Source organism: Protopterus annectens, chromosome 8.part1 (genome assembly GCF_019279795.1).
Source record: "Protopterus annectens isolate FY-2018-M chromosome 8.part1, PAN1.0, whole genome shotgun sequence".
Lineage (NCBI taxonomy): Eukaryota > Metazoa > Chordata > Ceratodontiformes > Protopteridae > Protopterus > Protopterus annectens.
Genome location: NC_056742.1, coordinates 268776115 through 268792507, shown reverse-complemented (window position 1 = coordinate 268792507; position 16393 = coordinate 268776115). Strand labels below are relative to the sequence as shown.

General features: G+C 42.6%; 1 protein-coding gene across 2 annotated transcripts in view; it reads left to right on the top strand.

Annotated features, from left to right (window-relative positions):
* CDK10 (cyclin dependent kinase 10) overlaps positions 1 to 16393 on the top strand; it is a 957465-nt gene that overhangs the window by 803850 nt on the left and 137222 nt on the right. For both annotated transcript variants that reach the window (XM_044081866.1, XM_044081865.1), the window contains exon 13: positions 13444 to 13572. In XM_044081866.1, coding sequence (XP_043937801.1) covers positions 13444 to 13538 — 95 coding nt within the window. In that variant the 3' untranslated portion in view covers positions 13539 to 13572. The remainder of the gene's footprint in view (positions 1 to 13443; positions 13573 to 16393) is intronic.

Here is a 16393-nt window from a genome sequence, read left to right as displayed (position 1 = left end):
ACATATAGTCTGCTACCACTGTTTGTACTATTTTCTTATAAAAATATATATTTATTTATTTTCTAATACTCCTTATCTCTTGCTCAGCTAAATGCAGCACAGATCATCTTAAACAAACCAGATGTCCACCTTTGCACACTTAATCCAAAAATACAACAGTTCTAAATATTTCATATTCAAAAATTATGATCAGGTAGTCACCCTTCAATCACTTAAAACCATGAGGATTCTCTATATTCAGCATCTGTCATTAAACTGTGGAATACACTAAGATATTGGACTAAAATTTCAGAGTTAATAGAGAAATGTATAAATAACATAACTTGTTTTTTAATTTTCATTTTTTCTCCATTTCATTTTACTTTATTTTATCATATTGTCCCCCTGTGATAGTTAAATCTTTAAAGATGTCATGATAATGCTTTAACAAGAAAAGCAATACGGGCACATTATAAATATTGTATATAGTTAATGTTAAATGTGATGCAAACTGTTTTGTTACAAGACGAAATTGTGGTTGAAAATCTAAAAAGAAATGATTTTTCTGTTTAACTCTGTATAATTATATGCCTATTGCAAAATGTTATTGTAAAGAAATTAGTTAAAATTTCAACCAGTAAAGATATAAAAACAAAAAAGGAGAAATTGTCAACAGAAAGATAGAGTGAAGCAAGAGAACCAGGAAGGCACTTCCATAAGTAGGGGCAATTATGACATCCACAGCTCTCTCCCTCCACCATCCCCAAAAACACAACTACCCCCATACCCCTTAACAGCCAGGACCACCAAGTAAGAGGCAGCTTAGTGACTTGTTTAAGCACTTTTTTCTATAACCACAAATAAATAGGTTTTCAATTTTGTATCCAAGATATACGAACTCCAGTTCTTTTCAAAACCTCAAAAGTGTGAATCACTAGCGTGCCAGAGTATCAGGAAAGTACAGTTGTGTACACTTACCATAAATGTAGATGTTCGAGTGTATTCACTGTTGCAGTCATCACATTTGGGTTATACCTGCCAGGATAGCCATCGGCTGGCCCGAATACCAGAGACGTGGTATTTCTGCGTCGGTCGCTGTCGCTTGAAAATTGACGTCAGGTCATCAGTGGTATAAAGTAAGGCAGCCGACACCATTACATCAGTTTTTCTTCCCCTAACCTGTCAGGAGCCCCCAAAGTAGGACGCCAGGTTCTGGTGGAAGAACTCCACCAGTGGAAAATAAATACCAATATGTCCCTTGTAAGGAAAAGAGAACAACAAGAACGAATGGTAACAAAAAGAGAAAAAGAGAAAAGGGGGATAGAGGGAGGGAAACCAGGACTGCAACAGTGAATACACTCGAACATCTACATTTATGGTAAGTGGACACAACTGTACTATGTTCTTCATGTTTCACTGTTGCAGTCATCACATTTGGGTAGATTCCCAAAGCTGAGGAAATGGGTGGAGGCAGTCAGGGAAGCTAGGGGCTGACTAGGATGCCCTGCAGGACTGCAGAGGCAAACCCTGCCCTGGATTTGGAGAAGAGAGGCAGGTGGTAATGCTTGGTAAAAGTGTCAACAGATGTCCAGGTTGCAGCCTCCAGGATGTCCCTGGTGGAGGCTGCTTTGGTGGAGTGTGTTCTGACCCCCTTGGGGGGAGGCTTACCATGCTGTTTGTAGCAGAAATGGATGCAGTGTGCTATCTATTTGGAAATGGTTTTCTTGGAGATGGCTTTGCCTTCTGCCCCTGTAGCAAAGCTAACCAGCAATTGATCAGACTTTCTGAAGGGTTTAGTCCTGTCCAGATAATATCTGAGCTGTCTGTGCACATCTAGAGAGTGAAGAATCCTTTCCATCTTGTTCTGGGGATTACGAAAGAAGGTGGGAAAATGAATGGATTGGTTGAGAGCCACACTGAACACCACCTTGAGCATGAAGGATGAGGTAGTTCTGAGGGATACCCAGTCTTCATGGAAGATGATGAAGGGTTCCACAGCGATGAATGCTTGCAACTCAGAGACTCTTCTGGCTGAAGTGATGGACAGAAGGAAGGCTGTCTTCCAGGAGAAAATCTATAGCTCTGCAGAAGAAGTTAGTTCAAAAGGAGGCAGGGTGAGCTTTTCCAAGACAAAGTTAAGGTCCCAAGCTGGTGTTGGTGCCCTTCTGGGGGCCTCAAGTTTCTAACCCCTCTGAGGAACTGTTTGATCAAAGGGTGTGAGAAAAGGGGTTGCTCAGTGGGAAAATGAGTAGAAATAGCAGAGGAATGAATTTTTATAGCGGAGAGAGAGACCACTGTGTAGTTGGTCGGCTAAGTAGTCCAGGATGAGAGGGATGGATGGATGGCTGTGCCGTATTGGTCCACTTAGTCTGGATCCAGGTGCAGAACCTTTTCCATTTATCTGCATAAGACTTTCTGGTGCTAGGGTGTCTGGCCTCACAGGTAACATCCAGAACTTGTTTACTGAGGATGGCAGATTGGTTTTGGGTTAGGGAATAAGCCAAGCTTCCAAATTGAGTGAATGTAATTAGGGATGCATGAATTCCCCTTCCCTCTGGGTTAGGAGGTTTGGAATCTGAGGAAGATGCCATGGAGGCAGCGGGAACAGGCTACGCAGCAAGGGGTACCAGTGCTGTCGGGGCCAGTCTGGAGCTATAAGAATGGTCCTTGGTTTTTCCTCCCTTATTTTGAGCAGTACCCTGGGGATGAGAGGTAGGGGAGGAAAGGCATAGACCGATAGGTTGACTCAGGGGAAGGAGAGGGCATCCACTTTCCAAGCTATGCAGTGATGCACCCTGGTGCAGAATTTGCTGAGCGGATGGTTGGTGTGGGAGGCAAAGAGGTCGACCTTCGGGATTCCCCATTTTTAAGTTATTAGGAGGAAGGTACTTCTATTGAGCTGCCACTTGTGTGGGTCCAAAAGGTTTCTGCTTAATTGGTCTGCCAGGGAGTTGAGAGAGCCTGGTAGGAATTGTGCTAATAGGTGTATTTGCATGGAAGAGGCTGTGAGCCAAAGGGTCATGGCCAGCCTGCATAGAGAGTAGGAGCGAGTCCCTCCCTGCTTGTTGATGTACCACATCACAGTGGTGTTGTCTGTTTTGATCAGGAGAACCCCTGGAGAGAGAAGGGGTTTGAAAACTATCAAGGCATGCTGCACAGCCATCCTCTCTTTTTGATTGATGTGCAGGGGGATTTGCTGTGGGCTCCATTCGCTCTGTATGCACCTGCCTTCCAGGTGTGCACAAGTCTGATGTGTCTGTGGTGAGGGTCTGGGCAGTGAGGGGTGGGGAGAAGGGCAGTCCCTTGTTGTGGGAGCATGCTGTTGCCCACCAAAGAAATTCCTTTCTGAGGCAAGGAATTATAGGTAGAAGAGTTTCCAGATGTTGAGAGTGTTAACACCAAAGGCTGTTTAGGTACCATTAAAGTTTCCTCATATGCAGTCTGGCATATGGAATGAGGAGTATGCAAGATGCCATAAACCTCAGAGCTTGCAGGATTTTCCTTGCAGAAAGCTGGGGCCTGGTGGCCAGTTGAGAGAAGTAGGCTGACAGAAAAATTTGTTTCTCTGGTGTAAGTTATGCCATCTGGGATGCTGTGTCCAGACTTGCTCCCAGAAAGATTATCCTTTGGGTGGACACCTGTTTTGATTTCTTTTCATTGATTGTGTACCCTAGGGAGGTTAGTAGACTCTTTACAAAGGCCAGGTGTTTGAGCAGCTTTTCCTGGCTGTCTGCCTGAATAAGGCAGTCATCTAATTAGGGGTACATTTGAATATTTCTTTGTCTGCAAAAGGCAATGGCCAGAGCCAGGCATTTTGTGAAAACCTTGGGAGCAGTAGACAAGCCAAAGGGAAGCGCAGAGAACTGAAAGTGTTGAGATCCTGCCCTGAAACAGAGATATTTTCTGCATGATTCCCTGATAGGAATGTAGAGGTAGGCCACTTTTAGATCCAGGATGGTTAGCCAAGCGTCCTTGGAGAGCATGGGTAGCAGCTGCTGGAGGGTGAACATTTTGAATTTTGGGATCACCAGAAAGGTGTTTAGAATGGATAGATCGAGGATGGGGTGCCAGGTGCCCTCTTTTCTGGGCACCAGAAAAAGTCTGGAGTAGAAGCCTTGGCCTATCTGTTCTGCAGGAACATGCTCTACTGCCCTCAAAGAGAGAATGGAATGGATTTGCTTTTGAGCCTCTGCCCACTGATTTGGTGGTAGATCTGGGAACCCTTTTGGGGTTGGAAGGGTGTGGAAGGAGAATTTGTATCCAAGACACAATGTTTAGAACCCATTGGTCCTTGTAATGGTGACCCAGGTGCTTGAGTGAATGGGGAGTTTTCCTCCTACGGGTAAGTGAAGGTGGGCAGAGGGAAAGTCGGGAGGAGGTGAGTCATTGTGAGTTCTCACCATAAGGGGGTGGCTTAGAACTCCCTGCTTTTGAAGTGGGGGTAGTCCACTGCTTAGATCTCTGCATTCCCTGGGGCTGCTGCCTGGGGGGGGGGGGTCTGTTTCCATGGGTCCTAAGCTGGGCCTGCTTTATTCAGAGCAGGAAAGGACTAGTGCTTGGAGGGAAAATGCCCGCTGAACCTAGGGGGCTGGACCTGTAAGAAATCTTTAACTGTTTGCATAGATTTTGCTTTTTCTTCCGTCTTTTTTAAGACGACTTTTGCCTCAGTGCCAAATAAGTTATCTTTGTGCAAGGGTGCATCCAACAATTTAGATTTAACATGGTCTGGCAGGGGGTGTTTCTTAAGCCATGCATGTCTTCTAATGACAGATCCAGTGACTGCTGCCCTGCAAGAAGCTTCTAGGGCGTCAAAACCGCAGTGCCAGGTGTGTTTAGTTACTTGACTTGCAGAATGCATTATGTCTTGTAAATCTTTAGATTCTGCCCAAGCAGGAAAGGAGGGCATTTTTTGTTTAAGGAGTTCCAAGGTATGTTGCTGATATTTAAGCATATGGAACTGACAATTTAGTGCCCTGATAGCAAGAGTAGCTGAGGTGTATACTTTTTTTACCCATCTGTCCAATGCTTGGGAATCCCTGTCTGAGGGGATGGGATTCTTGGCAGAGGTTGCTTTAATCCCTTTTGGCCCTTGAGAAATTACCTCAGGGCCAGTTGTTAGATGTTTAAAAAGATATTTGTGTGAGTCGGGGACTCTGTAGTACCTGTCTGGTTTTCTGGGAGCAGGAGGTAGGGCGTCAGGAGTTGAGCTGGATTCAAGGAAAACATCATCCACCACATCCAGGACTGGGGGGATGGCCAAGGGTCTGTGTTGCGGAAGATCTAGAAATTCCAAGTCTCTTTTTAGACTGAGGGTAGTCCTGACTCTCCCATTGGAAATGCTCCCTTAAAGTATGCAGGATTTCCCCAAAGGAGAAATCCTCTGGGGGAGAGGCTGAAGGAATTGATTCCTTTGCATCAGAATCCTCATAAGTGGAGAGGGGCTGCATTTCTTCATAATCAGATGCATCAGATTCGTCTGACTCCTGTTCAGACAAACCTACTGGGGACAGATCTGTTTTCCTTTTTGAAGGGGTAGCTTGGCTTCCACGATCAGCCATTTTAAGCATTTGAGAGTGAGGCAAGGTAGCAGGCACCCGAGAGTAGTCTGTTTCTTGGGTGTAGTTCGAACCCTGGGCCTAAGGAACTCGGTTGTTTTTGAAAGAACGGTAGCCGCGAAAGAAGACGTCTGTTTGTGTTGAGATTCAGAGGTGCAAAGGACTTCCTCAGAAGCCGGTGCCTGCTCATTGGCTCCAGACCCATCCAAGGTAGAGACGACCGCAGGATCCTTAGACGAAGAAGAGTTTTGCGGCATACCGGACTCCGAAAGGGTCTCGGTAGCGGCCTGCGAATCAACTGAAGCGGGCATCAGTAGCTGCGAAAGCACCTCACTGAGTACCGGAGGGCTAACAACTAGCTTAATGGAACCATCATCAGAAGGTTTGGACCTGTGCGGTCTGTCTCTGTCTTTATCTTTACATTTTTTTCGGAAGATCTGCTATCGGATGGCTTACCAAAGCCATATCGGAAGTCGGGGATTGTAAACAAAAATATCTGGCTACAATAAAGGCCTGATGACTGATAGTTCTGGCGTTAAAGCACAGAAGCGACAACGTGGGATGTCGTGGTGTGGGCCTAGGCAAGTGATGGAGTAAGAGTGGAAGTCTCTGTGTGGTATTTGCTTTCCACAGGTGAGACAGTTATTAACTTTTCTGATATCGGTTAGAGCTATAAAAAAGGATCCCCAACGGGGTACTTAGCTTTAGATGACTTCAAATTCAATTCAGATATGAAAACTCAGGTAGCAGCCAACCAACACTTGTGTGAACTGCTTCTGCTTCAGGCTCCACGGCAAGAAAGACTGATGTAATGGCGTTGGCTGCCTTACTTTATACCACTGATGACTTGACATCAGTCTTCAAACCACAGCAACCGATGCAGAAATACTAAGTCTCTGGTATTCGAGCCGGCTGAGGGCTACCCTGGCAGGGATAACCTAAATGTGATAACTGCAACAGTGAAACATGAAGAACATCATTTGTTGAAGCTTATCTTGGAACAGATGCTAGCCCAATGGACCATAGAAAAAAATGGGCCTCAACATTAGGAAAACAAAATGTTTTTATCTTAGGCTCCCTCCAACTTAGTATATTTCCTTGCAGGTGAAACAGTTTGTACAGGGATCAGTTACTGGAGCCCACTGAGATGAATATTGCCTTTAGGAGGGATGCCAGTGTGGGCCAAAGGAGGTATACTTCTGTGAGCATGACAAATAGATGGATATGAAGAGCACTTTAAGGCAATTGGGCCCAAAACAGATACAGTCAAGTGTTGACCCTCGGGCTCCACGGCAAGAAAGACTGATATAATGGCGTTGGCTGCCTTACTTTATACCACTGATGACCTGACTCCAGTCTTCAAGCGGCAGCAACTGATGCAGAAACACTAAGTCTCTGGTATTTGAGCCAGCCGGGGGCTACCCTGGCAGGGATAACCCAAATGTGATGACTGCAACAGTGAAACACGAAGAACATCACTTGTTGGGACAACCCAAATGTTATGACTGCAACAGTGAAACACAGAGAACATCATTTGTTGAAGCGTATCTTGGAACAGATGCTAGCCCAATGGACCATAGAAAAATGGGCCTCAACATCAGGAAAACAAAATGTTTTTATCTTAGGCTCCCTGCAACTTAGTACATTTCCTTGCAGGTGAAACAGTTTGTACAGGGATCATTTACTGGAGCCCACTGAGATGCATATTGCTTTTAGGGATGCCAGTGTGGGCCAAAGGAGGTATACTTCTGTGAACATGACAAATAGATGGATATGAAGAGCACTTTAAGGCAATTGGGCACTAAACAGATACAGTCAAGTGTTAACCCTCTGCAGTGGACCCTCTTCAGCACTGTATTGTTGGCAACCACTCACATTTCTGTTTTATCTTTGACCTTGGTTCTCCCCATAACAATACAAACAGTGGAGATGTAGATAAGGTAGTCACCTGGAGACTATGACTACATAGTATGGATCACAGTGCTGGGGGCTTACCGATTCTCTTAGAAACAGAATGTATGACTCCTTGAAGGAGATCTTTCTGCTGTTAAATAAGATGGCAGAAAAGCATGTGAGAGTATGTGGGGCTGGGCCAACTCAGACTGTGGATGAACTGTGAAATAAGGATTGTGTGCAGTAGTGTGTGAGGGGAGGGAATGAAAAGAGAAAAAAAGAAGAAAAGAAAAAGCCAATTTAGTTCAAAGGGGAATGAAGAAAAACTGTTGGTGAAAAAGCTATGCATAAGAGGTTCAGACAGGAAGGAAGAGAAATAAGTCTGACTTTGCCAAGAAGAGGGCTACGTTCCTGACAAGGAAGGCAAACAATTGATAAGTAGGCTAGCAGAGAAGGTGGAATCAGAGTGTAAAAGGTTTTTCATGTACACAGTTGAGATGACTGGGTGCTTATTGGACTTTGATCTGCTGGAGGATTCAAAGAGGATATAAGAGGGTATGAGAAATGAAGCAGAAGTACTTATTTAGTGCTTTGTATTTTCCCAAGAAACATAAGGGAGCTGCAAAGACAGGGAGATATGAGCAACTGGGGTTACATCCTGACCTGACCTAGAAAAGGGATTAGTAAGCTTAGAAGGGACAAGGCACAGTTATTTTGGATGTTGCAGATCATCTTACAAAGCAATATTCGGACACTGCTATAATTCTTAGTTCCCAAAAGACTGCAGAATGGCAGCTGCAGTTCACCTTTTTACAGTTTGTAGGTGAAGTCTGGAAACTATTACCCAGAAAACTTCATCTACATCAAAGACGTTGACTGAAAAGTGAATGGAGTGCCATTACTTGCCTTACAAACAGGTTACTGTCTTTTTCACTTTGTATTTTATTTTGTGGGCTTGTAATTAATGATTAAAATATTTTGTGATTCTTAGTCAAGAAATGTTTTAGTTATCCTATGTTTGTCTCTCTTCCTTTCTTGTATCCTGTGGGCTGAGCATAAAACTGACCTACATGTATCAGTGTTCTACCTTGGTAAACAAATTTAAAATAAAAAAATAATAAAATAGTGTTTAGTTTGTGGTCGGATCTAAACAGAGAGGAATTGAATACTGGGTGTACAGCAATGGTTGCCCATGTTAGTAATAACCAGGTCAAGGATGGTGCTTCCTCTAGTGGGAGTAAGAATGAGCTGATCCAGGGCATTGGAACTGATGAATTCCGGGAAGCATTGGGCCAGTGTATTGGTGCATGAGTAGTATAAAATGTTTCTAAGTGCACTGAATTCTCGGGGCCAGAAACATCAGACTTGTATATGTGGTAAGTTCTATCATTTCATTTCGATTCCATTTTACAGCTTGGTTGACATAGGAATCCTGGAGGGAATAATGTATTTGGACTAGAGCAAACATTTGGCATTTTCTCGAACATGAAGCTTGTAGAAAATAGTAGAAAAGCATAACGCATCTGAAATACTTCAGGTACAACTAACATTAGGTAAGATGGCGATTCAGGTCATGGCCTGCTATAGGTCCCCAACCATGTCCCAAGACTCTCACTCCACATTCCTAAGCACCCTGGAAACTATTAGGGTCCAACCCAACATTCTCATATTAGGTGACTTCAACTACCCCTCCATCAACTGGGAAAACTACTCATGCACCAATACACTGGCCCAATGCTTCCCGGAATTCATCAATTCCAATGCCCTGGATCAGCTCATTCTTACTCCCACTAGAGGAAGCACCATCCTTGACCTGGTTATTACTAACATGGGCAACCATTGCTGTACACCCAGTATTCAATTCCTCTCTGTTTAGATCCGACCACAAACTAATCACCATGGAAATCCACATCTCACCCACACCCCCCGCAAAGGTAGCCACCATGAAAAACTTCTCCAAAGCTGACTTTGGGCTCCTAAAAACAGAGGTGGCTAACTTCACGGCACCCATGTCAATGGAAAATAGATGCATGACTGCCGAATCATACACCAGTGTACTGTATGAACACGTACATAAATTCATGGAACTAGCCATACCCAACAGAACCAAAATGCTCTCCTTCAAAAAAAGGAAGCCAGTCTGGTGGTCCCCTGCCATTAATAAACTCTACAACAGAAGGAAGAAATTGTTGTAGAAAAAGGTGAAGTCCCAAGGCTGGAAAAACTCCCTTATTACCCTCGACAAAAAGTTGAGATCCCTCGTCAAACCCTCTAAAGCCAGCTATAAAGGCAGAATTGTGACAAACACTAAAAATAACTACAAAGCCTTCTATAGTTATATCAGAAATCTCCACGGCAATACCCAGGTTTGCTGTGAGTTACTGCACAATGGTACCTCTTATACTGAGCCAACAGATATTGTCAACATACTGGCCAACAGATTCAGTGCCAACTTTACCCCCCCCCCCCAAAGGACCAATCACAATACCGGAGGAATGCTAGGCACCCAGCATTACTGCAGAACAGGTTAAAGCTGCACTGTCAAAGGCCCAGAATACAGGTTCATTGGGACCTGACGATATCCCTGGATGTTTTCTGCATGAACTACAAAGTGAACTGGCACCACATCAGTGTGCCCTGTTCAATCCCAGCCTCACCTCAAGCTTTGTCCCTACCGAATGGCGCACTGCTACAGTCATCCCTCTTCATAAATGGGGAGCGACTACAGACCCTGGAAATTATCGCCCCATTAGTCTGACGAGTCTGATATGTAAGGCTATGGAGTGCATCATCATGGACTTAATTAACAAGGATATAGGAAATCCCCAAACTCTAGATCCCACACAATTTGGTTTTGTGAAAGGTAGATCATGCCTGCTCAACCTGGTTGACTTCTTTGAGTCAGTCACCAGAACTGTGGATGAGGGCAAGGCAGTTCATACAGCCTACCTCGATCTGGTAAGGCCTTTGATACCATTCCCCACTCAAGAATTATTGATAAACTCACCAAATTAGGCATCAACCCCTATATCACTAGGTGGGTTGCAAATTGGCTCACAGGTAGAACCCACAGTTTGAAAGCAGTGGGCTCCAAGTCAGACTGCCAACCAGTCACGAGTGCAGTCCCACACGGATCAGTCCTGGGTCCTCTCCTGTTTGGCATCTACTTCTCAGAAGTCTAGGCCAACACGGAAGGACTCTGGCTGACAAAGTTCGCAGATGACTGCAAGCTGGAGTCATTATTAACTCCACAAGTGATGTAGACATCCTACAGAAAGGCCTCATTGAGAACAATGACTGGTATCAAAACTATGGCCTTAAGCTTAATGCCAAAAATGCATCGTCATCCCCTTTGGGAAAAAAGCAGTTCCCACTAATTACCACATTGATGGGAACCCACTGAACACTGATGGTATTATAAGAGATCTGGGGACACAGGTTGACAGCAACCTCTCCTTCGACTGCCACATTGGCACTGTGGTCAGAAAGTCCTTCTATGTGACACATCTCATTACCAAGGGTTTTGCATCCAGGAAGAAAGAGGTCATCATCTCTCTCTACTCTTCCCTCATTAGGCCAATCATCAAGTATAATGCTCCATTTGCTTGGCTTACAAAGCCATGTCTGACCCAGCTCTGTTAGAAATGCTATATCTAAAGAAATCCCAGTCCCTCAGCACCAGACGTTCCAGAGACCTCAATCACATTACCACAATCAAAAGAACATATTGGAGGGACAGGTTCATAACCCAGAGACTCCCCATGCTCTGGAATAGACTTCCCATACAAGTCATGCAGAGCGCCTCACTGGCCCTCTTTAAGAGAAATCTTGATGAGTGGATGGGAAATAGAAAGTTCACCCCAGGGATCACTCCAGTGGCTCTGCTTGATAGAGGCACTGGGAACGAACGTCGTCCAGCACGATGCCAGGCCATTTCTATGGGTACAGCCACTAGCTCCAGTGCCATTAGCCTAGTACACACCTATGAACCTAAGAGATAGTTGTGAACTAGTATGAAAATAGCTGAAGAATTAGTCAAGGGATAGGGTGGAGCATGGTAATAATGAGTGTGTTATCAGCTGAGTGCCCACTGACGTTCTGGGACTGATAATGTTCACCACATTCATACTGGGGTTACCTGAGTGCTAAACAATAATATCAGTCTTTCTTGGGTGATAGTTTCATGGTAACCAGTGGGAGGAGTCGGCCTCCACAATAAGCTCCTGAAACTTGTTGCTGAGATGTATTGGTATATTGTGGGATTTAATGCAGAGATGTGTAAGATGGAGTAGGGTTGCGACTTTGTACTGAGGTGGTGGAGGACGAGAAGAAAAAACTGGTAGAGGAGGAGAAGAAAAACCTGGGAACTGTGAACACCTCCTCCTCCTTCTGCTTCCTCCCTTCTTGTTTTCTCCAGTCTTCCTTTTCACTTTTCCTGAGTGATGCTTATATTGAATACTTTCCCCCTGTCCTCTCACTGCCTGCAGCATACATGGCCGTGTGCATGAAAAACAGGGGGATTGGGACCATTTAGCTGTGTTTGCATGATGCAAAGTGGAACAGAGAATACGTATCGTTATGTGGACTGTGATGATTTGTGTCAGTACATCTCTTTAACTTTGTTTCCCTTGACAAGAACTTCCTTCACTTTCTGAGTCACAGATACCAGTAGCCCTTGCAGGTTGTCATCTGTTTTTGTACTGCAAGTGGTATTCACACCATCTGTTTTATTTATTTATTTATTTACTGACATTTGTTAACCGGGTTGATCCTACTGGGCCAGTAGCCCATTTTCAGTGGAGACCCGAGGAGAAAAGCTCCAGTTACAAACAATTTACAGTATATTAAAAAATTCACACTCCAGATAGTAAAATTAAAATGTTTGCCCTTTTTTCACTGTTTAAGTCTGTTCTGATGTTTTTTGAGCTGCTGTAGTATCACACATTACAGTAGTTGTTGACTCCTGTTTTCTGGATTGCACAGAAAAATCCTCCATTTCCCGTTTGTGGATAACCAGATTTTTTTTTTCTGCCCCCAGTGCCAGTTGACCAACTGTTTGCCACTGAGACATTGTGCAACCTCATCCATACAGCCATCAGGAGATTTGTTTCTTATTTTTACACTAAGCATACATAACATATCTCCACACAGAGGTAAAAATGCATTGGGCATGATGAGTGTGTCACCCTTTTGCACAATGATGCCTCAATGGCCCACCTTCCTTGTAAGCCAGATGAGTCCCTGTAGGTCCACAATGTCCCTCAGAAATACATTACTGGGGTACACATCCTGAAACATGTTCACTATTCCTACCTCCTAGGATTAGGAACTTGGGCATAGCCTTGTTATTCCTGTCCCTTACTGGCCGACTTCTCCAGCACATGGGCTACTGTCCATTACAGCCGAGTGACGTCTCCAGGTGTTTCTGCACTTACACCCTACTGCTCCTCTAGGCGTCAAATATTGCCTGTTCATATTTGCATTAATAATTCCAAAACTATGTTACATACAAGGTATCGGAAAATTTTATCTTGAAGCATACATAATAGCAAACACAATTGTATTGATATATGACCGCTGTCAATGGGTATTTGTTAAAAATGTAAGGTGATAACTTCATTTTTTAAATGCTGAAGCCATACCCACTAGGAGTTAAAGGTACACACTCAAAAGAGCTCTATTGGATGGAATGACCTGTCTTATGTGGATCGTATTCAGGGCTCCCTTTGCATATGTCACAGAGCCAGCTGTATGAATATAAATTACTGGGACAAGAAGTATTACTAGTAGCCTTAGGGATGTTCAGCCTTTAAAGGTTTTTGTTTCTTAGATTTCAGTACATTGAATAGTTTTTTATTTCCTAGGTATGATTTGCAATTCAGGTTCAGAAGTGAAGCCAGCCTATTGCAGTAGGCAAAGGGCATGATATGTATCTGCTTACTGAGAAGAGTACTGAAATATTTTGTAATAGCTGATTTCAGAATTTAGATTTTGTTTTATCTACCTACCTCTGTAGCATGTGAACCTGAATTGATGCCAACATTTCCACATCATCGTAATAAGAGATCTAGTAAAGGGGCAGAGAACCCAGCAAAACGCAGTAAAGTCTGATAATAGAAAGAGGAAGGCTGCCAACACTGCAGAGGTACAGTCTTCTTTTTTTTAAAGCACATTGTGTAACCCTTATTGTTTTAGGCTTTTAAATGATTGGGTCTAGATGGCTCAATGAACGTTCTCATCTATATCTGTTGTCTCTGATGGATGGACCTTACTTTGGAATGCTGTTTTAGTTAAACTGCTCTGAGAAATGTATTTTATACTTTGTGTATTTTTTCAGGGAAACATTACTGAAGTATGGCTTCTATTCTAGGGTCAAAAACATTAATTATAAATATAGATGTTGTTTCCTACCATAAACTATATATACATAAGTGTTTCTTGTTAGCAAACAAATTATTTAATTAGTGCATGCAATCACAGTTTTACTAAGAACCTAGGAGAGTGTCTAAATCTAATACTGGACACAGTAGTTTGTATGAATATATCACAGTCACTAGTATACATGTGTTGTTTCTAGAGAGAGCCATATGTCCAACTATTTGCATCAGATCTGTGTTCGGGTTCGGCTAGAGAAAGAGAGAGAGAGGAAACAAGTTACTTTAACGTCTGCAAAAGAGAGGCTAATAGGAATGGCCTGTGAGGGTAGGGCCATTGTTTTGAGGAATGTAAACAGTAGAGGATAGAATGGCCTAGAACATATTTGTAGTGGCACTGACTCAGAATGCAAACTGTGGACAGATGGGAGTATCATCTTGGAGAACATTTGAGAAAAGAGGGGGCAGGGGTCATATACTGAAGCAGTTTGTTTTAAGATTAGTGTAGGGAATTACTTCTGCTTACTGTTGGTGAGGGGCAGTTGAATGCCTTCTTAAAGATAGTGGTGATGGCAAGATGACAAGGTGGTTCATAGGACAAGTAGAGGAAAGGCAACTTGCTCCTTGTTTTAGTTCCAGGACCAGTAAAAAAAAAAGCTAAGAATCTGTAGTAGAGAAGTGAATGGGAACAATTGTTCTCCTTTAATGTAACTTTTTGGCATGGGGGAGGGCAATCCCACTGAACCTCTGAATGTGGAGAGATCCACACCCACATCTTCTTATGTATACGAACTCTGAGATTGCAATACTTTGGAAAAAGAGAATTCTGTGATGCACAGGGATCTTGGACTTAGTATATGTAAGTCTCCATTTTCCCTCATTCAGTTTCACTATTCTGTGACTTGGACTTTCAAGTCTCTGAATTTAAAACTGGTACCAAGGCAGGTATGAACGGGCTAGCTCCAAAATCGTTACATTCTTAATGGACTGTCTGCTGTCTTTCCCCATCACATGTTCATGTTTGTACACATCTAAAATGATATGATAGGCAAAAATAGAAAGGACCTTTCGTCAATAAATAATCTGAGGTGGTGTCTAATATGTGTTCCTCTTACAAGAAACATTTTATTAATTCAGTATTTAAATAAGAATAGCATACTTCTGATTTATTTCTTTGAAGTGACTGAAAATTCCTTTTTTTCAGCAAAGGTCCATGTATTATTAAGTTCCAAATCAAAACACGGAGATTTTTTTTTTAAATTCAAATAAGTTTGGAAAATTTTGGACTTTGATAATACATCAGTGATTTCATCTGTCTGCTATCTCATGAGATTTTCAGCAGGTAATAAAAAGTCAGAGGCAGCAGTTTCATTCTCTTTACTTTTGGATAACTGACAGATAAATTAGAGCAAATAAAATATTAACATGTTTGGCACACTAGTGGTTAGTTGACATTCAGTAAACATCTAATATTGAGTAAAGATCTTCATGTGTAGCATTTGGGCATGATATTCCCATGCATTCTTAACATGCTTTGTTGTTTTGGTGTTTGTTTGTTTGTTTATTTATTTATTTGTCTTTGCTTACCGTGAAGTTCCGGCTGGGGTTTATCCCATTTTTAGCGGAGGCCCTGAGTGAAAAACTGTACATATTATGCAAGTACATGTAAAGAAAAAAAATACATTTTGTAAAATACATTGTGAGTTTACATGAAAACACAGTTATACAAATACATCTAGAGCACATTGTACAACACACAGTAACTTATGAATTTAGCGAAGTACATTTTTTCATGAGGTAGCTGGTTACAGAAAAATTACAGAGATAAGCACATTACATAATACATTCACTCTCTATCATTTAGAGGTACAGAGAATGGTAGAAAAGGTAGCAAGGGATTTAGCAGGAAGTAGAACTTAAGAGAAGCAGTTATATGAAACATTAGGTAGATTTAAGAAGAGAGCTTGTATAGACCTGCATTAAAGAAAATAGTGGTAGTGGAAATTATTTGGGAAATGTAAGTTTTGTTGGAGAGAAAGTGTGTAGAGGGGTAGAGTGGCAGTCTGTAGAAAAATAGTGTAAATGACAGCTGTGGGAGAGTATATTTATTTACATTTGTTTACCGGGAAAGTCCGACTGGACCAGAAGCCCGTTTTCAGTGGAGGCCCAGGGAGAGAAACATTTACAAAAGAGTATACAGTGAGATTTCGTGGTGATATAAAGTTGTATATGTAAGATTAGGGCATATAAAGGTTAAGTAAAGAAAGTGTAACTTTGAAGGTGGAGTTTAGTTTGAGTATGGGTGGGGAGGTTTAGCCTGGGGAAGTGCATTAGCACCACCCTTGTTTAGCAGGTGTTTCTTTAGTGTTGTTTTGAAGGCATGCAGTGTGTCTACCTGTCTTATTTCAGAGGGTATTTGGTTCAAGGTTTTTGCTAACAGGTTAGAGTATAGTGAGTCTCCATCACAGGGCTTGATTAATGGTATTAGGTTGTAGAATTTTTTTTTTTGAGCTAGGCATTTTTCTGTGATGTTTATTAGTTTATGGGCCGTAATAAGTTGATGATAGTTGAGGTGGTTTTTAAGTTCTAGCC